Source organism: Bicyclus anynana, chromosome 4 (assembly GCF_947172395.1).
Source record: "Bicyclus anynana chromosome 4, ilBicAnyn1.1, whole genome shotgun sequence".
Lineage (NCBI taxonomy): Eukaryota > Metazoa > Arthropoda > Insecta > Lepidoptera > Nymphalidae > Bicyclus > Bicyclus anynana.
This window is the reverse complement of record NC_069086.1, coordinates 7,910,465-7,933,877: the sequence shown is the minus strand read 5'-3', so window position 1 is coordinate 7,933,877 and position 23,413 is coordinate 7,910,465. Positions and strand designations below refer to the sequence as shown.

Below are 23,413 nucleotides of genomic sequence, written 5' to 3'. Positions count from 1 at the left end.
TGATAACAAATTACCTGTTAGTAGAAATAAGTGAATAGCATACTAAATGGACTCCTTGCTTACAAATACTGCAACGGAATGGCAATCACCGCGAAATGTTGGCTTGTAAGTAATTAGGATATTATATTTTATTGTTTATCATATAGGTACCTTCATCAAAAAACATTGTTCATAAAGTTTTCTTTACAATTATAAATATCTACATAGTAACGCTTATAACAAAGTAGGTATGCCGAATCTACGGGGTTTAAACTTACACTTATAACTAATTGTATTTATAATTTATATTAAAAATTAAATATTTATTATCAATATCAAGAAATTTCGCTTAAGGAAAAGAGAAGGTAGATAACAATAATCATTTTAACTTACGTTATATTTTCTTGTGTTTATAAATAGATGGCGCCCGAGTTCCATAATTAGTTTAGACAAAGGAAACGGAAGTACTCGTAGCAATTCTATAATCGATACAACTGTTTCCAAAATAAAAGACAAGGTAAGGAAGTTTTTTAATTTTGGGTTTTTGAATTTATATTATAGGTACAACAAATTCTCAAAATATTTATTATAGTTATTAAAGACTCATTTACGCAAACGATAATGATAAATACGTTCGGAACCCTAAAAGAAGGGAGAAACTCTTCGTTTTTATTTTAAAGAATTTAATCATAAGCGCCATCTGTGATCAATGATATTGTTTCTCAGCTTGATAAGTTCAATTTTAAAGTTCCATTTGAATTTTTATTTATAAACGAATAAAATTCAAGTAAGTGTTGTGTTAGTAAAATCCCTACGCTAACGACGTAATAACTTCATAGTTTTCAGTTTATTTTAACGGCCTACTACAGAGCGATGCCTCTCTCCTTGAGAAGGGATTCCCACCACGCTGCGCCAATGAAGGTGGGCGGGTCTATGTGTTTGTTTATGAACGGGACCCACGTCCTGAATACCTCTCCGAAAAGTGTGTAACTAACAATTCAGGCTGAGAATTTTTACTGAAAATTACTACGTAGAAGAAAAATCTCAATGGTAAAATTTGGATAACAATCCTCATAACCTATCAAATATATCTACATATAAAACCATCAAAATCGATCTAGTCGTTTCGGCAACTAACACTGTGGTCTAGACTGATTCGAGAATTTTATAGGTAGATATATTATATGATATTAATTTCGTTACAGGTTAAGAAACTTGATCGAAGATGGGATACCGTCGTAATTTTAGTATTAGTAGAAGCCAAATGTCTTCCGCCAGTTCCTAATGATGGATCGCATAACCTATACTGTAAATTTCGGTATGTATCGTATTCCTATTACTTGATTGATTAATCCAAGAACCTTCAGTCATGGCGACTGATGAGTTGATGACTAATTTATTCTCGTAACATGAAGTAGACGTAACTTCTACTAAAACCATGTAGGTATTTCGTTATCATAAAAACATCTGTGTAGAGTCGTAGTATTCGCTCACCAAGGGTTCCGTCTAAAAATAGTCTAGACACAAAAAATAGAAATGACAAAGGACCCGAATTTTTAGGTGATCCGTTTTGTTTTTTGAAGGAGGAACCCTAAAACTGAAGTAAGCTTTCCAATTTGATTTTTTATTATTTCTTTTTTGCCTTATTTCAGGCTTGGATCCGAAACTTTTAGATCCAAAACAGTACCGAGCAATCAAAATCCAAAATGGAACCAAAGATTTCGATTTCATCTCTACCAAAATAGTGTATTAAAAATATCTTTAACCGATAAAGGAAAAATGAAAAACTTTATGGGCAGGTACGAGTACCTATTAAAAGTTATAAATCCTTAACTAGAGACGACCGCGACCTTATCAACGTGGCAAATGATTTCTCTCGTCACTAAAGGCCCAGCCCCCTTAGCCCAGTACCCAAGTGGGTAAAACTAGAAAACTAGAGAAATGTATGGGAATGACAGATCTTGATCACGTGACCTATCGATAGCAAATGTCATTCCCATACATCTTTCTAGTTTACGAAGCGTTAGCGATCGTAGAAAGAGAATCGACGTGCAACTTGGCTAGAGGAACAGTTTTAGAACTAGTTTAATTTAAAACATTTTTATGTAGTTGTGTATAGAAAAGAAGTAGAGGGACGTACGGGCATGGCGAAATTGTAAGTGTAAAAAGGGGATAAACAAAATTCAGCGGTGATAATGTCGTTGGCGTTTTCTAATTATGACATTTAATGATGTATAAATTAATTATAATGTAATTAATAATTCCTCTACCAAAGTTGTATTTTAGATCTGTCTGAGTACGAGAAAGAGCGAACTCACGAGATTTGGCAGCCACTGGACGACGGATACGGTACTATCCATATTTCAGTTACCATGTGTGCTATTCGATCTATGGAGACTTCTAATAATTGTTTGATGGATTTACGTGATTGTGTTAAGAGTCATGTAAGTATCCACTATCCAGTGAAGGCATAGAATACACACGTACATACGTAAACGTAGTAGAGGTAGGTATAACTTCACGCCTTAAATATTATTGTTATCGAGGAGATGGAGGAGAATTGCTATAACTCCAACACAAACTATACTATGTTATATACAATACTGTAGGAAATTGTAGTCTGAGACGGATATGACGTCGTTCGATCTCGTGTTGGCTCGTGCCGTCTCTAGGTGGCGCGACATGTTTTCGTAAAGAGCAGGGAGTTAGAGAGGGGTAGCGATCGGTTGGCGGGAACGACTTGCGATATAAGGCGCTCGTCGTAAGGTCGGCTTCAGTATGCTTGTGGCGTTCGAGCCGTCCACATTTCTTGTTGTGCGATTCTTAATGGGTTACTTTGGATAGGCGGAGAGAGTGACTGTCGCCCCCTCAACCCTACATAAAACGGTCACAAGTCCGCCACTCCACTCAAGATCATTCTCTTCCATTGTAGGGTTTTTTTTGGTTACAGTTTGATTTGTTAATTAAGTCGTCCTGACAAATATTGTGAATCATAACCTTTGTTCGACATTGGTTTTCTTATTTTTGTAATCCACTTCTGAGTCTGCTAGAGTAAAAAAATACTGTATAACATAGTATGTATATATTTAACATTGTGTTAAGCTCCAGCGCTTCTTTATCTCGGTTTCGCCTTTAAAAGTTAAAGTTTGGCCAACTAGTTGCGCATTTCCATCAACTTGTTTTTATTTTGATTATTACTACAAATTTATAGAACGCGTGTATGTAGATGAACATTAATTGGGTATCAGACTAAATTACCCCATAGAATTAGTCAATTTTCTAAACAAAATAACAGAATATTATGTCTTAAACTGAAAGAAGAATGAACCTTGTTTATTATGCAAACAGACATGTATTAAGATTTTTAAATTTCAGAAGATCTTAAACAATCCATGTGAATGGACTGTAGTTGGAATCTTAAACGTAAAAGTTATTGGAGCCAAAGGTTTAACCAGCAAACCAAATGCATACTGTACCTTAGAAATCGATAACGAGAGAGTTGAGACTAATCGAGCGGGCACAAGTGCAGAACCTGTGTGGAACAAATACTATGATTTGTAAGTAAATAATAAATCAGTAAGACTATCACAAGACAATAATCATAATATAATACAAAATAAGTACCTATTAGCACAGAAAACATATTATGTGCATGTAATTAGGTACTATTCGAACGGAAATTAAAAATAACTGGGGAGGCTTACTATCGATTTCTTCTCAGGATAGAAAATGTGTGGAACAAATACTATGATTTCTAAGTAAATAATAACTAAGTAAGACTATCACAAGCCAATAATCATAATATAATACAAAATATGTATTAGGCACTATTCGATCGGAAACTAAATACAACTGGGGAGGTTTACTGTCGATTTCTTACTGTCTCGGGATAAAACCTGTGTGGAACAAATACCTACTTTAATTTTTAATTTAATAAGTAAATAATAAATCAGTAAGACTATCACTAGACAATAATCATAACATAATACAAAATAAAAGACAGTAATCAGTAAGTATTAGGCACTATTCGAACGCAAACAAAAATAACTGGGGAGGTATACCTACTGTCGAATTTTTCGCAGGACGTTTTAACCTTTCTAAGTTTAAGGTTTTTTCATTAATAACGTTTCTGTATTGTATTTTTAACCGACTTCAAAAAGAGGAGGAGGTTCTTAATTCAACGCGTATGTTTTTTTATTTTTTTTCCTATTTAGCCGACTAAATCGTAAAGTTTTAGAATTTAAAGACAGTTTTCCGCGTGGTTCTTTTAGAAACGACTTTAATTATTACGTCACTGGCTTGGCACCGCCTTCAAAGTGATCAGAAGGTAGCACTAAAGATCTTATTTTTCACTTTTCAGTTTTGTAATTGTTTTGTGAAGTCGGTTTAATTTTTTTGTCAAAAAGATTTGAAAAATAAATGTACCTAATAATGACGTTTCAAAAGCGCCACGTTTACTACTACTAGTCTTACGTTATACAAAGATTGGAATTTGAAACAACTGGCATAAAATAAACTTTGGGTACATTTGTGAATTGAGGCAGACCTACGGAGGATGGATAATCTCCATAAAAGTATTATCTTCAGTTTTCTATTAGGTATACTCCGGGATAAGAGATTTTATAAGCAGTATACATATTTTAGCTATATGCCTTAACAGCTGCCAAATATTTTTCTTGCTATACAAATTTCTACTTTTCCAGTAAAATATACGACATAACATCAACCCTTGATATAAAAATCTACGATAGCTCACTAAAGAATGCCTTTCTAAACGAATCTATAGGAAAGGTGTCGATACCACTTCTGAGAATAAACAACGGAATGATTCGATCGTATGCCTTGAAAGATAAAAAGAAACGGAACAATGCGGAGGGAAACTGCCCGAGGATACAAGTCCAAATGTCTTTAGCTTGGAATCCAGTAAGTAAACATGTCTAAATTCTAGAATTTAAAATTCAGTTTCCGGTTTTAATAAATCCTACGGGAGCTATCGATTTTTCCGGAATAAAACAGTGAGTTTTGCATGAAAGAGAAAAAAAAACATACATATTGGGATATTGGGATGTAATAGTAGGATCATTTATAATCAGAACTGCCCCCCTAGCCAAGTGGCACGTCGATTCTCTTTCTACGATCGCTAGCGCTTCGAAAACTAGAAAGATGTACCTATGGGAATGACATTTGCTATCGACAGGTCACGTGATCAAGATCTGTCATTCCCATACATCTTTCTAGTTTTCGAAGCGTTAGCGATCGTAAAAAGAGAATCGACGGGCTCATTAAAAATATGCTGAAAATTAGCAGATACCTATAATTATCAAAAATATTACTTAAAATAAAAGAATTATACACAGCTATAAAATAAAATAAAACATTTTTATTTTAGGTAAAAGCAACCGTGAAACTATTTCAAGCCAAAGAGTTAAAACATATTAAGAAACCACCCAAAGTTGACCTTGCACTAATCTATAACAATACTAAAGTTATAGCAGATCTTTTGACTCTAACCGTCGAGTTAAATGAATATTATAAGTAAGTACGTTATACATACTAGAATACTTATGTCTAATACCTACCAATGTGGATACTACCGGTCCAATGTGGATTGGCAGACTTCACATAGAGAATTAAGAAAATTCTCAGGTATGAAGGTTTCCTCACGAAGTTTTTCCTTCATCGTTTGAGACACGTGATATTTAATTTCTTAAAATGTTCGGTTATGAACATTTTAAGAAATTAAAATGTAAGTTTGAGGTGCATGACCTGGACCGGATTCAAACCTATGCCCTAATATTTACACATCTACTGGGCTATCACGGCTATCACGGCTAAATTATTACCTACTTTTACTATCCATAAAGTATGATTTGACCCACGATTTCACTGTTATTTACATTATATTTACGTATATCTATACTTCTATACTAATATTAGAAAGAGGTAAAGTTTGTGGTGTTGTAGGTGGTAATTTCTGAATCGATTTAGAAAATTCTTTCACCAAAAAGCCATATTATTTGTAAGTGTCATTGGTTATACTTTTCCCCGTATTAGCACGACATAATTATCAGCCGACGGACGTCACAGCTGGGCAAAGGCCTCTTATAAGGATTTCAAAACACCAAGGTAGTGAGCTGCCAACATCCAACGGCTCCCTGTAACCTGACATCCATTTTCTTATCGAACTATGTGTTATATAGTCTATTGCCACTTTAGCTTCATCGTTCGTTGAGATGTAGGTGACTTTAGTTCTAGTGCGGATCTCCTCATTTCTGATTCAATCATGCACAAATTCTGATAGCTCGCACCATTTTACTTAAGAACCTATACTTATCTCTGTGTATTCCTTGATTAACAGGCAAGTATTTGAATGGGACGATAGAGAGTATTCATTTGGTACACTAGTGGGATGGCTGGTATTCTGTTATTACCTCAGGCTATGGAATATTCCACTGCTACTCTTGCTGCCTTTCCTTTACCAAATGATTTTTTGTAGACATAGAGGTAATGTACTACTCGTATATAATAATGTAAAGTCCATATCATCATCATATCAGCCGATGGACGTCCACTGTAGAACATAGGCCTTTTGTAGGGACTTCCAAACGTCAAGACCCTGAGCCGCCTGCATCCAGTGAATCCCTGCGACTCGCTTGATGTCGTCAGTCCACCTGGTGGAGGAACAACACTGCGCTTTGTAGTGCAGGGTCGCCAGCAATGGGACCCCAACATCCATCGGCTCTTCGAACTATGTGCCCCGCCCATTGCCACTTCAGCTTTGCGGCTCGTTGAGCTATGTCGGTGACTTTAGTTCTTCTGTGGAATTGTTAATAATTTAAAACAATAAAAATCATTGATGTCACGAATACTTAATTAGTTTTATAATTTTACTTAATAATTAATAAAAAATCCTTTTAATACGCATTACTTTTATCAACTTGTAATCGAGTAGTATAATAGTAAGTAGGTACTTTGTTAATGACTTATTTTTTTTCAGATAACGTGCGTATTGTACAAGATTGCGCAAACTATGATGAAAACAAGGTAGGTAGGTCAAGTCCGTAACTTAGTTTTATCAATAACGAACGTATTATGAATTGTATGATGAATCAATACATCTATAAATAAAATTGAAATGTGAAATCTGTGATTTCAAAAATCTGTGTTTTCTCAAGTGCTTACTTATTACTACAAAATACTAAAAAATAAACAACTATTCTTGAAAATTTTGTCCGTCTTTCCGTTTGTCCGAAGCAATCTCTGGAACGGCGGATCTGATTTCAATGGGACTTTCACTGGAAAATAAATTTAAAAAAAACAATTGTTTTGTGCAAACCGACGCTCGCAACTTAGTTGCGTAGTAACCCTGAATCACGTAAATCTTTATTGGACTAAACGTATTATATCTATACTTAATATTATAAAGCTGAAGAGGTTGTTTGTTTGATTGAACACGCTAATCTCGGCAACTACTGGTCCGATTTGAAAAATTCTTTCTGTGTTAGATAGCCTATTTATTGAGGAAGGCTATAAGCTATATATATTATCCCCGTATTCCTACAGGAACGCTAGCCACGCTGGTAAAACCGCGCAGCGTCAGCTAGTTATAATATACATATAGATACACCTTCCTTTTAATTGACTCTATTTATTGATGAAAACTGTATTAAAATCTGATGCGTAGTTTAAAATATCTAATTGATAGTATACAGACTGTGGAAAGAGTCTTTGTTTTATAGGTAGGTACTATAATAAAAAATTAAAACAAACATAACTTAGCACCTACTCGTATATAGAGGCAGAAAACAAACCCGATTTGGTTGGATACGAAAACAGTATTACCGTATCCCAAGCGCCTAATTACGTTACTTCCCCCGTCCATCGAAGTCCAATAATTGAATTTTACTCGTGCGCGTTCTACTGGAAACATTGAGCTTGAAAAATCGTTGTAAAACTTTTATTTCATTTTGTGAACAAGGTCGACAATGATTTTGGTTGGATTTATTACTCGTAGATAATCACTCGCGGATGCTCGCGACTTCATCCACCCTTAAACCTCCATACATAGACATAATCCGGCCCTATCGCAAAATCTGTTCTTAGTGGATACATTCTAACTATAAACTACCTCCCTGCCAAATTTCGGCATTTACATATTAGGATTGTCAGCTTATTTTAACGCCCCACTGTTCTAACCAGGAGACAGTGCCGGATTAAGGTAACTCGATGCTCTAAACAGTTTTCCCCTATGGGTCTTCCTATCCATATGTGAAGTAGGTACAATATAATAAAGAAGATAATTAACGTAAATTTAAAACGTGTGAGTTATGATCGCTATGAGAACCAGCATCGTCTTTTATAGCCAGACTCTGTGTAACTCCAATGTGGCGTTTGCCGCTATATTGGCGGAAGTCATTGTTCAACTGTGTTCATTACATTCAGTCGCCATATTGGCGGAAGTCATTGTTCTACCATGCTCATTACATTCATTTAATAAAAATAGGTAAACAGGAATGATATTGATATTGAAACTATTATTAACAATTGCTGGCCAACAGCTAACAGATAATCAAATTTTTCATTTATGTTTTTATTATTTTATTAAATATTTATTTCAGGATGAGAAGACCGTCGGTGGAAGAATACAGGAAATACAAAAAATGACAATAATTATCACTGATGGAATCGATTTTATCAGATCTTATGTAGAAAGGCTTTTTAAGTAAGTATTTTATACAATAAAATCTTTAAATCATAACTAATTTCGTTAATTTGTCTAATCTATTGGTTTGTTTTAAGGCTTTGCCAAATAGGTAGTGCTCTATAGATTCATTTTGTTTTTTGGCACCGACTTTAAACCGATCAGTAGATACATAGTGCATACGTACGAGGTTTTAGTGACAGACTCATTGACAAGAAACCTCTAAATATTTTTACGAAATATCTTTTCACACCTTTAAGCTTTGCATCAGACGATGATGAAAAAGAACCTCTCCTTTTTTCAAGTCAGCTAAAAATTTTCTTTTTTGTTTTAGTTTGGTCACCTTCAAAGTACCTTTTTTAAGTATCGTTGCAATGGTATTACTGCTAGCTGCATCAGCCGGATTGTATTTCGTTCCATTTAATTACTTCCTTATGAGTTTAGGTACGTACTGCAATACTTACCGTGTAGCCTTTATAAAATCACTGGTCGAGATCATTGCCTTTGATAATGGTGCCTTTGAAACCATCGTAATATTTTTTTATAAAAGCAAGTGTGAGGTATTTTTCCGGATTGGATTGGAAATCCAACAAATTATAATACCTATGCTAATGAACGGTTCAAAATCAAACAGAGGATATCTAAACAATTTTTAAAGTTATAAGAAACGATACCAAACCTTTATCTGAATCGATCGATCGATCGATCGATCGATCAGTGATTCCTCGGTGATCTAAAAAAATCATGATGTATGGTCATATTCAAGGTGCTCGATTAACTTTTTTACTATTTAGGTATTTTAACAAATTATATTAAATGTTTTTGAATTTGATTCATAATTTCATTTCAACTTTTACAGGGATATACAAATTCGGGAGGAAATATTTAAATCCAGACAGAGTTTTAAATAATGGTTTAATAGATTTCCTTTCAAGAGTACCGGACAATGATATATTGGTAACTTCAGTCTATTTATACACATCCGCTTGACAATAACTTAGTTATAAATATTCTAAATTAATTAATAATTATAATTTATAATTACTTAGTATACTTATTATTTGTATCTGAATGCAAGATAAATCACAGTTTAAGTAACGCTATAACAAAATATTTCTTAAAATTACTTTATCAATTACAACACAAAAGAGACACGAGTCTCAATGAATCATTCCATTTTGCATTCATGTCTTTAATAGTATTTATCTATGTGAGATTACGCCATTTATAGCTGCTAATACATGGTGTCCAAAAACTGATACAAGATGGAAAAAATTGGAAACTCCGAATAAAAATATAACTTGGTCACTCTAAGATTTTTTTTAAGACTATTCAAATTAGTTTTCCCGTGCCTCAAAGAAATCTTTAATGGGTCTAATCTTCACATGCCATCTCCTATAATAACCTAAGATCCGTATTAGAAACGACCTTCACCCATCTGTTTAATGCATGAAACATATTTTATATAAAAGTTAGTATGTTAAAAAATATGTTGCCAGTATGTTGCCTCAAAAACTCCTGGTCAAACTATTATTAACGATAGGTAGTTAATACTGGTTAATAATGCCTTGGTCGGGAGATTAAGGGCAACCTACTTGCAATTTAAATTTAATGTGCTAAATTTGATGTAAAACACTTTTTATCCATTAAACAGATGGGTGAAGGTCGTTTCTAATTCGAATTTTCTACAAGGCCAATTGCCTGCCAATGCCAGTGGGCCATTCAAAAGGCTGTTGATGATATCTATAGTTTAATATAATTATTGGTTAATGGTTAAAATACTTGGTTTTTTTGCAGAAAGATTGGAAAGAGTTGGGTGTCCCAGAACCCAATCAGGACTACCGACGTGAAACGATGAAAATACCAAGATCTATTAGTACCCCTAACTTGAGGTTGTTTTAAATAGCCATATTGTATAGGTAATAAATAATAAAGTTCTAAAATGATCTATCATTTCATACCTAATTCAAACTGCTCAACATAATAGTTATTATAATCCTAATTAGATTCTAATATTCCAATATAAGATAAGGTACTTGTAAGGACTGTACGAAATAGTTCATTATGGTTGTTGTACTTTATAAATACCGTTGTTAGAGTATAAATACAGGTCTCACTAGTACAAGGCTTACCTAACTAACTTATAGACAGTGGCTTGCACAAAGTTTTAAATAAGGTAGGCACTATACACACAAACTGTAAAATCGGAACAATTCCTTCTCCGATACATTTACGAAATGAGTTCTCAGGATAGGTGTACGTATTCGTATACATAGCACTCTATAGCACTCTATGTTGTGTGACTAATATTATGTTCCTAAACTTAAGGTTGCTTGGAAAAGATCGCTATGAAGCGACAACACCTTTTTATATCATATTTATTTAAAGATAATAATTTATTTATTTTGCTATCATCCGCGAGAAGCCGACGAACCCATGCGACAACGTCACCCCGGTTCGACAAAATATTGCCTGCTTCTATCCAATATTTCTTTCTTTCTTTCTTATTTGTTTGTTTTCTTTCTTTTGTGTGTGTTTTGTTTTTATAAATAAATAAAATAAATAAATAAATGCACGTATTAAGTGCATTCCACTACTATTAGATTCACAATCTTTTGAGCAAATATTCTGACAATAAAAATAACTTAATAGCCTAACTTAACAGCAATTCTTATGGATTACAGAACATTAAGTTATTGCACGCTAAAACTCGTCCCATTACTATTTTTCATCGTCTGGCTCGATCTGCTTCGCTCGATATGGCACTCCATCTGAAGTATAATAATGTTTCCCCAAGGGAAGTCACACACACTACCCTTCCCAGATAGTGAAGGGTTCTTCGTTTCCCCCAAGGGATTTTTTCTTCACTATCTGCTTTTTGCTGGATCTGACGAATTGCAGTTCGGTTCAGGAACTTTTAATTCACGCCATTGTTTCTGTAACAAAAAAGGTTTTACTTATATTTATATTGCAAAATCTCGGTTAAGGGCGCAGTCGATTTGGATAAAGTTTAGTTTTTATTAGCCAATTTTTGGTTCTTAAATATATTTATGAATAATAGGAATGGAATGAACCTTTCAATAAACCTCATTCAGATTTAAAGTACTACTTCAAAACTTTCACAGTAAACTATTCAATACAAGATGGCGTTAGATGCTTTAAGCATTAATTGATTTCCTTTCTTTTAACTGGTAGTTAATTAAATATAATAATTCCGTTTTCTTTAATATATTAGTTTAATTTAGAGATGAAAAATGTAAATACGTTCACTTACCATCTTCTCGTCATCAGGGACACGCGATATAAAATCAAGCAGATCGTTGTTGGGCACTCGGGTCGGGTTCAAGAACTTACGAGTAAACTTATAAGTACCTGTAACAAACAAAACTGTTCACTAAGTGCATCACATTTCTATATACTGCTAGACTGTACTTATCTCATCAATAACAACCCATATTCGGCTTACTATTAAGCACGAGTCTCTTAGGCTAATATTCCACCACCCCAATGTTCCAAAAAAATTCTCAGATATGCATGTTACATCAGTGTTTTTCCTTCAAAATTTCAGTGAAATTAGTTTTAATTAATAAAAGTAATTGACCCATGAAGGAGGAACAAACACACACACACTGCTCGCCTATATAATGTTAGTGTTCTAAACGGATAGATGAATGCTGGCTGAAATATTACCCAGAAAAAAGTACTTAAATTTATGAAGAAACCTAAAAAACAATATAGTATTTCAGAAACTTTAACATTAATGGGAGGAGCAACTTTGAATTTCAGACAATAACGCAAGTGCCTCTTAATTAAATCAAAATATGTGAAGCAAGACGAATGAAGCTTCGATCGATCGTTTTCAAAAAGTCATCGTGGATCAGTTCCATAAATCAATCGATCGATTTTAAAAAGTCATCGTTAAAATTGATAACAGATTTACTTACCAAGAGCCATAAATAAGTAATTGACTGGAATCAAATAGAGAGCTATCGTTAAACCAATCAGAGTTATGATGACCAGGTAGCTCAAGTAAGGCACGCTAAAGTTTACCAAGCTGAAACAAAATAAAATAAGTTTAATATTCTAAATATAACATTGATTCATGAGGATTCGATTCTATGATATGTACATAACAGTACACTCCAGGGTGATTCAATTTTTTTTAATAAATCATTTTAAAAAAATACAAATCCAGCCCATGCCTATAATATATATATAGCCTATAATTCTGCAACTAAGTGGTTTGAACTCGACAGTGTGAGAGCTATGAATTACTTCCTATATCTCTCTAACATAGTACCATAGAGAGAGATAATAATCAAAGCTGATTGCTCACCGGCCAATACAACGTCGGCCCCGATATCTCTCTAACATAGTACCATAGAGAGAGATAATAATCAAAGCTGATTGCTCACCGGCCAATACAACGTCGGCCCCGGGAACCCAGGTATACCCCCTTATAAAAGTACTAGCGGACGCCCGCGACTTCGTCCGCGTAAAAATTTATGTAAACTTCTCTACCTCTACCTTACCCTGCTCGTGAACCTACCCAACCTTACCCTACCCTACCCCTACCTTACTCCTACCGTACCGCTAACGCTAACCCTTCCCTACCCCTACCTACCCCTACCCTAACCCTACCCTACCCCTACCCTACCTTACCCTACCCTACCCCTATCCTACTCATCCCCTACCCTATACGTTGCATATGCTTAAGTTTTCCTAAACTGAAGGTTGCCTGGAAGAAATCGCTACTTAGCGATAAGGCCGCCTTTTGTATGCTGATCTCTTCCTAATTTGTTTTTTATTTCACTTGTTTTTGTCTTTGTGGTGTGCAAATAAAGTATATTTATCTTATCTTATCTTATGCTTCCCCTACCTCTACCTTGCCCCTACCCTACCCTACCCCTACCCTACCTTACCCTACCCTACCCCTATTCTACTCCTCCCCTACTCTATACGTTCCATATCCTTCCCCTACCTCTACCTTGCCCCTACCCTACACTACCCCCACCTTATCCGTACCCTACCCTTCACTTTCCCTAAATTACCCCTACCCTTCTATCCTACCCCTTCCCTACCCCTATCCTATCCCTACCCTCAGCAAAATTGGTCTAGCCTTTTGTGCGTGGTGCAATGACCAAAAGACTATAATTTCCCAACTTCTTGCTACTACTATAAAGAGGTAAAGTTTGTGTGGTTGTCGGGGGTAATCTCTGGATCTACTGGACCGATTTGGAAAATTCTTTTACCAATAGAAAGCAAGCAATACATTATTTGCGAGTGTCATAGGCTATGTTTGGTTCTCATATTCACACGGGAACGGGAACCACGTAATTGAAACCGCGGGGCGTCATATAGCGGCATTTCTGCGACTTTCAGAAATTTTGTATTATCTCCGAAACTATATAACTAATTAACATACTGTATAGGGCAAATTTAATCTCTATAATATCCTTGTGATTATTAAATAATTTATTTTGATAAGGATTTAAGTTTAGTTGTGTAAATAATGACGTAAACCTTAGTTTAAAATTTAAATAATTTATTAGAGTACTAAAGGTACTATATCTGCTAAAATATAAAAGATAGACATGTCGCGGACTTTTTTGTAGAACTTTTAAAGGTTCAAAAAGCCTCCATACATTTATTTCAGTTATACGCAATGGTTGAGGCAGCGCATGCGAATAAGTAAGTTTTTCGGTCCGACCTGTAAGAGAAAACCCGCTATAACTCAATAGTTATATATGATAGAAATATAAAATATAGCCTATAGCACTCCCCGATAACGTAGAATTCTACTGGTGAAAGAATTTTTAAAATCGGACCAGTAGTTCCGAAGATTACCCCATTTCAAAGAATTGTTACAAACTTACAAACTTTACCTCTTTATAATATTAGTATAGATAAGGAGATCATAATAATATGATGTTTATTTATGGATCTGGTTAAATAATTGTATTAATAAAAGTATGTTTCTTGGAGAAAAAAAAAAATTTGTTTTCACTGTTATTGTTCAAAAAGTTCGTCGGTGGACCAAAGCTCGCCGCTTGCGACCCTTGATACCAATGCCAAGCGAAAGTGTTAGTTGCACAGAATAGAAAAAGCTACGGTGGTTAAACTTAGTTGTTTCTAGAATAGGTACAATGAATCATCATTATCAACCCATATTCGGCTAACTGCTGAGCTCGAGTCTCCTCTCAGAATAAGCGGGGTTAGGCCAATAGTACACCACGCTGGCCCAATGCGGATTGGCAGACTTCACACACGCAGAGAAATTAAAAAATCTCTGATATTCAGGTTTCCTCACGATGTTTTCCTTCACCGTTTGAGACACGTGATATTTAATTTCTTAAAATGCTCACAACTGAAAAGTTGGAGGTGCATGCCCCGGACTGGATTCGAACCCACACCCGGCTAACCACTATATACTACTGTAGGTACTATGAATAGGTACTATACTTAGATTTCACTGGGTAGTTTATTAAATTACTATAATTTTATGAATTCCTTACTTCTTTATCCTTTCAAGAAGTGACACTACATAGTCGATTGCAGTCTTGATTGTTATTGTGAGATCTTGAAGTTCATTGATTCTTGATTTAATCGTCTTATCGTCCTGTAACAAAACCATAAATAAATATAAATGTATTTTCATTAATATTGATAGAAGAAAAAACATTGATGAATTTTAGGTAAGTCTTTAACATTATCTTTCTGCTGTCTGTCTGTCTTTTTAAATCTCACTCAGATATCTACTTCACCTACCTATATTTATTAAAAATTTTCAAATAAGCTTTTTTGGAAAAGTATTAATTCTGACAACTAGTGTGGAGACCACAGGCAATTAAATACTTGGTTTTGTATCTAATTTTTGGTTAATTAAGATTTCATTTTGTGTGTTTGATTTTCATTGATTTACATATTATGTAAGTATACCTATTTATGCATAATAGCGACTTATGTTTAGCTTTGTAGACCTGAGGGGATCTTTGAGCTTCAGGAGTTGAGTGCACGTCACCATCTAGCCTCATAGAAGCTACGTCACAGCTTCGAAATGTTTGTACTATCTAACAGCCAGTTTCTAACAGTAAAAGTATTAAGTAGTAAAGAAGACTTTATTTTTCAGTGAATAAGACCGTCACTTTTGATTTATGACGTTACTTTGACTGTTACTTGCGATGAAGAAACTGGCCGTTAGACAGTATTTTACATTCTGTATCGTGGATACCAATTGAATAACTTGTATTTTGTGATGAAGACTGGGTTTTTTGGCCAATGCGCACTATGTTATGAGATGACGTCAATGGCTATTTCATAAACAATGATTGCTAAAACTACGTACATAATTTAATGTTTCTATATTTTTCGGTGGTATTTCTTATTCATTCCATTCAACACATCAATTATCTTCTATTGTATGATGATGACTAGGGTAAAAACTGGCTAATGTTATTTTGATTGTCGATTCCTTTTTTACAAGGTTTTTATCGACGTTTAATAGGTATTTGTGTACCTATATATTATCGTCTGTTCGAGTCCAATAAAGTTGATATTTGGATTATTTATTTAGCATAACGATGGCGCCTCAGACCAATTATTGAATAGGACCTGCCTCGCTAGACGTTACTTTTCTGTCAAAGTATATGATCAACGATCTAATGCGATTATAAAAACTGTCTCTATAGAATCGATGTTAAATAGTTGTAATCGTGTCCGTCCGTAAAAATACCTTTTTGTGTAATTGAATTGTATAAAAAACGGGCAAAAACTTCTAGTTTAGTATAAGATATATACAAAATCTAAGCTCGTTTTCGTCAGAAAATGACAGATAATTTTGTTCTTGACTATGAGTGCGATACAGGTTCTTCTATAATTGGCCTGAGTATGGCGCCAATTAAATGTTATAAATTAGTCTATTTTTAAAACAAATTTCTCTAATAACAAAACTATAGTGTTAGGAAGTGTTAGGATACACGTAAAACTAATATTTTACTTTCTATACGTAGAGAATAACTACGTATAGTAACAACTTTATCATTAATGTAAAACTATCTACTTATTAATTACACTAGTCGACCTTCCCATTACTTAATTTTAACATTGCTTAATTACTTAAATTATATACATAAATGTTCACATAAACATAATCATGTACCTACTCGTTTAAATAAACTAAGGACTCGTGTAGCAGTCGGTAAATGAGCGTACCTACGACTGCAAGTGTAGTTATTCTATTTCAGGAATGTTTGACTTTGGCAGTGTTGCCAGTTGGATCTTATGAGAAGTTACCCGAAATGTTAAAAAAAGTAACCTTTTTGTGTAAAAAGTAACCTTTTGACTACTACTACTCTTGCTTTTTGCGTTCCACAGCATGGCTAAACCACCATTTCAGCCTCTGGGGGCTAAAGTAATTTTGTTTTTTTTTTTTAATATCTGTCTGTTACGAATACTAGCCAAGTACTAAATTACTACAAACCGAAGGAGATTTTACTCGTAAATAGAATCATCTTAAGTAAGGCCCTGATTGTTTGCCTTTTACTTATGGGATAAGAAAAATACAATTAAAGAGCAAGGATTTAAAAAACAATAGACGTTAATTTCTTAAATTCATACTTGATTTTTTTATGAAATTCAATGTGACTGCAACTTGCTTATTTCGCAACGTCAATTGTAACGTCTTCATTTATAGTGAGATTGACACAGAAACATCGATGAGTTCTTGAGCATTTGTCCGCATTTCTTGATTTAACGACCGTTCTGTTTTAGATATACGAAATTGTAAGTTAATTCTAAAAATTCCGAAATATCACGTAAAAGTAACCTTTTTATTAATGTAACCTAAAAGTTACCAATGCAGTCAAAAAATCACCTAAAAGGTTACAAAAGTAACCTTCTGGCAACACTGGACTTTGACACTGAATCCGATCCTACCTACTAATATTACAAACGCGAAAGTTTGTATGGATGTTTGTTTGGATACTTGGATGTTTGTTCCTCTATAACGCCGCAACTACTGAACCGATTTGGCTGAAATTTTAATGGAAATAGATTTTAGTCTGGATGAACACATAGACTAGTTCATCCCGAGGGATTTGTGAAAAACTAAGTTCCACGCGATTCTATTTATGAAAACCTCATTAAAAATCTAAGCGTAAATAATACCTACATAAACCTTGAGGAACGATGGGAAGTGACTTTGTTTTGTACTGTTTTCTAAAAAGTGTCAGGTGTAAATTTAAGTAACGTTACAAAGCCATTTTAGTTAACAAGTACGTAATGTTGTTATATCGTTTATCACTTCACAAAAACCCGATCATGTTTGATATTCAAAGGTGCCCATTTGAATAAAAAGAGTTTGAGATTGGGTAAATATATAAAGTATGCGCGAAGTCAATAAGAAACTTAGCTAACTTATCCTAATAGCTATACAAATCACACCCACGTGGAATGGTGACAAGAATACTGGATGCATATCGGCGTCTAGTCGCAGTGAAATTTTTTGGCTCGGCGACTCCATGGCGCAAAGAAAGTCAAATTAATTGTATTATTTGTGATATACCCAAATAGGATCAGACTTAATATTTTTTTCTAAGATTCTCGATAAAAAAGGCTGACGTAAAAGCAATGAGTCATTCGGAAAAAACCAGGCCGAAGCGTAAACCTAACGGCAGGTTAGACGAGTCGTTTAAAATGAATCATTAGTAGCAACGTATTGTACCTATGTATACGTCGTTGATTACTAGTGAAAGACTGAATGTTGTACAGTCCGGGTCAACACTAATTAACTACATTAACAACAACAAAGCAGTTTTAAGCAGATGCACTTACGACCTTCTTTTATAAACAAATCACACACACACATGGTTACAATAGTTGTTTAGTGTATATCACACTATCATCTTATAGTAATCAGTAACATCCCTCGGTGAACCTACATTAAGTATATTTCTATCAAGACTAACTTATGCAAACAATAGCCTTATGTTTAGGTTGCTTCAATTTGAAGTAAAAAAAGCTTTCTTCGTATTAATACGTGATGAATTTATTTTGTTTTTGATGACTAATTCCAACTCGCTTGCTTGCGAAAGAAATAAACTTTATGGGGATTTTTTTAATCAACTTCCGTGAGTCGACGCTCCGGTAAAACTGGTTTATATAACAGGTATGAGAAACATACTTTTCATATTGGTAATTACTGTCATATGGATAATTGGACAGCGAGATTGAACTTTAAACAATAAGTAACACACGTGGGTATCAAATCATGCACATTAAAATACATAGCTGTAACCTTCCATGCATTAAATATAGACTGGAAAGGAAATGCCGCCATTGATATTGTGAGTTGTCTTAAGAAGCTGTAAGTACACATACTACATTTTACGTTACTCATTTGAATACCTACGAATGGCACGGATATGTAAAATTGCACCCAATTAAATAAGCAAATATCAAGGATATTCGTAGTAAACAACATACTTAAGTAATACGATAAAATTTATATATTATTTATACTAACATTCTTATTACTTACTCATATAGACTTAATGTTTTCAGCTGCTTGGTATTTATGGTAAACGAATGGTATTTTTATGATATTTAGTTGGGATGGGAGACGATGGCTCAGTAAATATGTTTTTGATAGTAGATTTCGGTCATGTGCTTTATATTTAAAATTAAGCATTTAAAACTACATAACATATTTTATGGAGTTAGGTATTACCTTGGTTTCCTGTTCTTCCTCTTGATATTCTTCATCAGCGATCTGGTATAACGGGACGGGAACATTATTATCTGAAAATCAATTCGTTATTATTATTTTTTTAAATTTAAACTTACTGCTACTCTGTTTGGAACCCTCGTAACTTTAATTTTAACTTGTCGAATTTAATTACCACCTACCACTAAACCATGACATAACTTGACGTTTAAATAAATGAATTTTGAATTTTTTTATTAAAGTTCTGTTCTCCATACCTACGTTTCGGGATCTAAAAACAACAAAATGATCATAATATTGAAATTTTGTTTTTTGCATATACGTTGGTAGCAGTATCTTTTGAAAAGCACTTAAGGTATCTTTCATTTAGAAAAAAAGTACTGTGCCTCAGGAATAGAAAAACAATCTATAGGTAGGGGATTTAAAAAATATCTCATTAAGATATATGCTATGATAAAAAAAGTATTATTGTCTTAAAATATTTGATTTACAAATATTCAAAGTTGCATAAAACGCTTAAACGTTCTACTTTTGGTGCCACTACCCTTTGCGAGTGAAGCAAGCTAAATATGAGATTGATTAATTTATTATTTATGTCCTATTTGAACACAAAGTGCGACGATTATTTTCTCAGCGTTTTCAATAAGGGTTTTTAGACCAATTGTTTGTCATAGTTTTTTTGTCCGAATGCTTGATGAACAAGGTTTTTCAGTACGAATGTACCACCACTATTATCTACTCTTATTCTCTTATTCATATTTCAAAATTAGAAAGTTTGGCTCTAATGCTTTAATTTTCTTATTTTCTTCATTCTTTCTTTTTTATTCAAAGTATTTATAATACCTATAAGCCTTTTCCTAACTCTATACTGTTCTATTTTATTATTTTAAAATTACGCAAGTCGAATATTTTTTAAAAGTAGGTAAGTAAGGTAGGTACTTACTTCTTTGGGTAAGCCAGTAGTGGGCAAAAGGTAACGTCAACAAAAGTGGCGTCATCCACATTCTAAAGAAGTACCAAAATATCAGCCATCCGAGTAATGCACAGATTGATTTTTCTTGATTTTCCCATTCAAACACTCGCCTGAAAATAAACGACGTTTTAACATTAATTATATTTTTTTTTGAAACGATTATACTTAGCATTGACCCACCTGATGCTAAGTGGAAAACCATTATCCATAAACAGTGTTGCCTACAAAAGACTGCCATCCATTTTGTCCATCTCCCTGAGGAGTAGGTGCCCGTTATTACATCGGCAACCATTATCTTCGAACACAGCACTCATACACACACTCACACATAACACACACACACACACACACGCACATACACACCCGAAATACATTGCAAACACTTTAAGAAGTTGATACACCTAGTATTCTATTTGTAAATAAAATCTAACTCAATTTAAAGAGAGTCTCTATGTTGAGAGAATACTCTCTCATTTTTTTAATGTTGGGTCGTCTCAAGGTTAACAATATACAAAAAAACTTGCATTTATATTATAACATTATACATTGGGATATTTAATAAATAGAAGAATTTCATTAAAGTCAAAATTACGACTTGAAAGAAAAAGAGTTCAACGAAGGCAGAGCGCTACATTTTAACCACCCAACTAAAAATGTCTGTTTAATTTTGAAGCCTTTTTATAATTCTTATGTTTAAATTTAGTACAATAATATTATAATCATTGCATTTATTTTCGATTGTACAAATCAATTATTTTTTAAACACAGTCTACTATGTACGTAGTATATGTATGTAGGCAGTAAGTAAATAGTAAGTTAATAGTTAATAACCGTCTTTTATAACGATTTATCATTAATGAGGTAAGTTCAATAATCTTTGTAAATATAGAATGTACTCTAATAAATATTCATAAGTACGTATTTGACATACAAACAATAGAATAATGAATTTCAACTTACTTGTAGTGTTCATTTCCATTTTGGAAGAATTTGAAAATGTTTTTGATAAATATTAAATTACTATAAATAAGTGGGATATCGAATTTAGGTGGTTTCTGAATGTATCTGGTTTCCTTTGGGCTTAGCACGCGCATCGATGCCTTTACCTGCAAAGTAATATTGAGTTCATCATTCATCATTAGCAACCCATATTCTCACTCACTGTTGAGCACAAGTCTCCTCTCAGAATGAGAGGGGTTAGGCCAATAGTCCACCACGCAGGCCCAATGCAGACTTTACATACCTAGTCATAACACGCTGGCCCAATGCATTGGCAGACTTCACACACCTAGAAATCTAAGAAAATTCTCAGGTATGCAGATATTTGCTCACGATGTTTTCCTTCACCGTTTGAGACAAATGTTATTATATGAATAACGTTTCTAAAAATGCTCAAAACTGAAAAGTTGGAAGTGGCATGCCCCGGACTGGATTCGAACCTACGCTCTCCGAATCAAAGGCAGACGTACATAATTATGTATTCTGTGGCAGAGGAAATTTCCACTGGGCTATAATTACTATAACAAGACTTTCACAATTGTTTTGGTTTGAAAATAAAGGTACGTAGTTATTTTTAATCAGAAAATATTTTGAAATCTTACCGGATTCCAGACGAGTGACATTTCCAACAATATCCTCGGACAGTTTCCTCTTGCGCTGTGTTTTTTCGATCTGTCTTTTAGCGCGTACCACCGTTTCTCGTTGTTCATTATCCTCAACAAAGGTATCGACACTTTGCCTATAGTTTCACCTTTCATTGACTGTATTATTGACTCGTCGTACAGTGTGATGTCTAGCGCTGATGTGATATCGTTTACAGAACTGCAAAATAAATGATTATAATGGATTTTTTAAAATCCTTTACAAGTTAGCCCTTGACTACAATCTCACTTGATAGCAAGTGATGATGCATTCTAAGATGGAAGCGGGCTAACATATTAGGAGGAGGATAAAAATCCACATCACGGTTTCTACACGGCATCGTACCGGAGAGCTAAATCGCTTGGCGGTACGTCTTTTCCAGTCTGGTGGTAACTAACCACGGCTGAAGTCTCCCAGCCAGACGTGGACCAATTAAGAAAACTTCAATCGGTTCAGCCGGGGCTCTAGCCCAGGACCTACGTCTTGTAAGTCCACCGCGCATACCACTGCACCGCGAAGGCCGTCAATTTTACAGATAGGTAATTCAAAGTTAGTAGACGTTCGCTAAAAACGCATAATGCGACAGGGTCGATTTAAGGAGATCTACGAACGTACAAAGTCGCGGGCTTTAATAAAATTAGAAGGCTACATTATCATCGAGTAACGTAGGCTATTATACTATATCTCCATATTTCCGCATATTACCGTGAGAACGGGGAAAGTCCATAAATAAAAGGAAAATTCTAAACAAAGTTATTGTCTTGTTTGTCAACCATTTTTGTCCGTTAGAGTTTTTACTTGTACTCGTAATGACGAACTTAGAGTCATCATTTAAAATTTTAGAGTAGTAGACCATAATACGAAGAAGATTACAGGATACTTTTTGTAGTGAATTAAATCAGAAGCGGATGAAACAGTTGTAAATAAATGTTGGAATTACTTACAAGTTAAAATTCTTATTCCAATTGTGTTCGGAGGTACCGCGGACAGTGTGTGTTTGTATCCTAGAGTTGTCCAGCTCCAGCACGCAGTAGGCGTTGACGTTTCCACTGATGTTGAGCGCGGTCAGGCCTCGCGCGCCGTGCACTGTGACCGTCAACTGGCCGACTTCGCTCCAGTTGTCCAGTCTGTACCATTGCTGGAAGCAATTGACCGGTCAATTGGAAATATTTTTTTTATTTATACTAATACTAGCGGAGGCCCGCGACTTCGTCCGCGTGGAATTCAGTTTTTCACAAATCCCGCGAGAACCGTGGATTTTTCCGGGAGGAAAAGTAGCCTATGTGTTCATCCAGAGTAAAATCTATTTCCATTCCAAATTTTAGCCAAATCGCTTTAGTAGCTGCAGCGTAAAAGAGGAACAAACATACTTACACACAAATTTTCGCCTTTATAA

At 34.4% G+C, this 23,413-nt stretch overlaps 2 protein-coding genes and 1 long non-coding RNA gene across 6 annotated transcripts in view; 2 read left to right on the top strand and 1 right to left on the bottom strand.

Annotated features, from left to right (window-relative positions):
* The first annotated feature begins 95 nt into the window (after positions 1-95).
* Positions 96-9,722, top strand: LOC112053767 (multiple C2 and transmembrane domain-containing protein). The gene is made up of 11 exons (XM_052891585.1): positions 96-105; positions 2,266-2,388; positions 2,652-2,683; positions 3,358-3,536; positions 4,683-4,902; positions 5,369-5,514; positions 6,338-6,483; positions 6,977-7,023; positions 8,598-8,701; positions 9,015-9,124; positions 9,540-9,722. Exons 1-11 carry the CDS (start codon positions 96-98, stop codon positions 9,668-9,670), a joined length of 1,248 nt encoding a protein of 415 aa, XP_052747545.1. The 3' UTR covers positions 9,671-9,722.
* Positions 9,579-23,413, bottom strand: part of LOC112053766 (multiple C2 and transmembrane domain-containing protein) — a 58,261-nt gene continuing 44,426 nt past the window's right edge. For all 4 annotated transcript variants that reach the window (XM_024093318.2, XM_024093319.2, XM_052881371.1 and 1 more), the window contains 9 exons: positions 22,962-23,155; positions 21,978-22,197; positions 21,337-21,482; positions 20,347-20,486; positions 19,407-19,477; positions 15,196-15,299; positions 12,625-12,734; positions 11,955-12,052; positions 9,579-11,616 (listed from right to left, as the gene is read on the bottom strand). In XM_024093318.2, the coding sequence (XP_023949086.2) occupies positions 11,548-11,616; positions 11,955-12,052; positions 12,625-12,734; positions 15,196-15,299; positions 19,407-19,477; positions 20,347-20,486; positions 21,337-21,482; positions 21,978-22,197; positions 22,962-23,155 (1,152 nt within the window). In that variant the 3' untranslated portion in view covers positions 9,579-11,547. The remainder of the gene's footprint in view (positions 11,617-11,954; positions 12,053-12,624; positions 12,735-15,195; positions 15,300-19,406; positions 19,478-20,346; positions 20,487-21,336; positions 21,483-21,977; positions 22,198-22,961; positions 23,156-23,413) is intronic.
* Positions 16,741-17,306, top strand: LOC128198074 (uncharacterized). The gene is made up of 2 exons (XR_008250816.1): positions 16,741-17,090; positions 17,142-17,306. It is a non-coding gene; the product is annotated as an uncharacterized LOC128198074 (long non-coding RNA).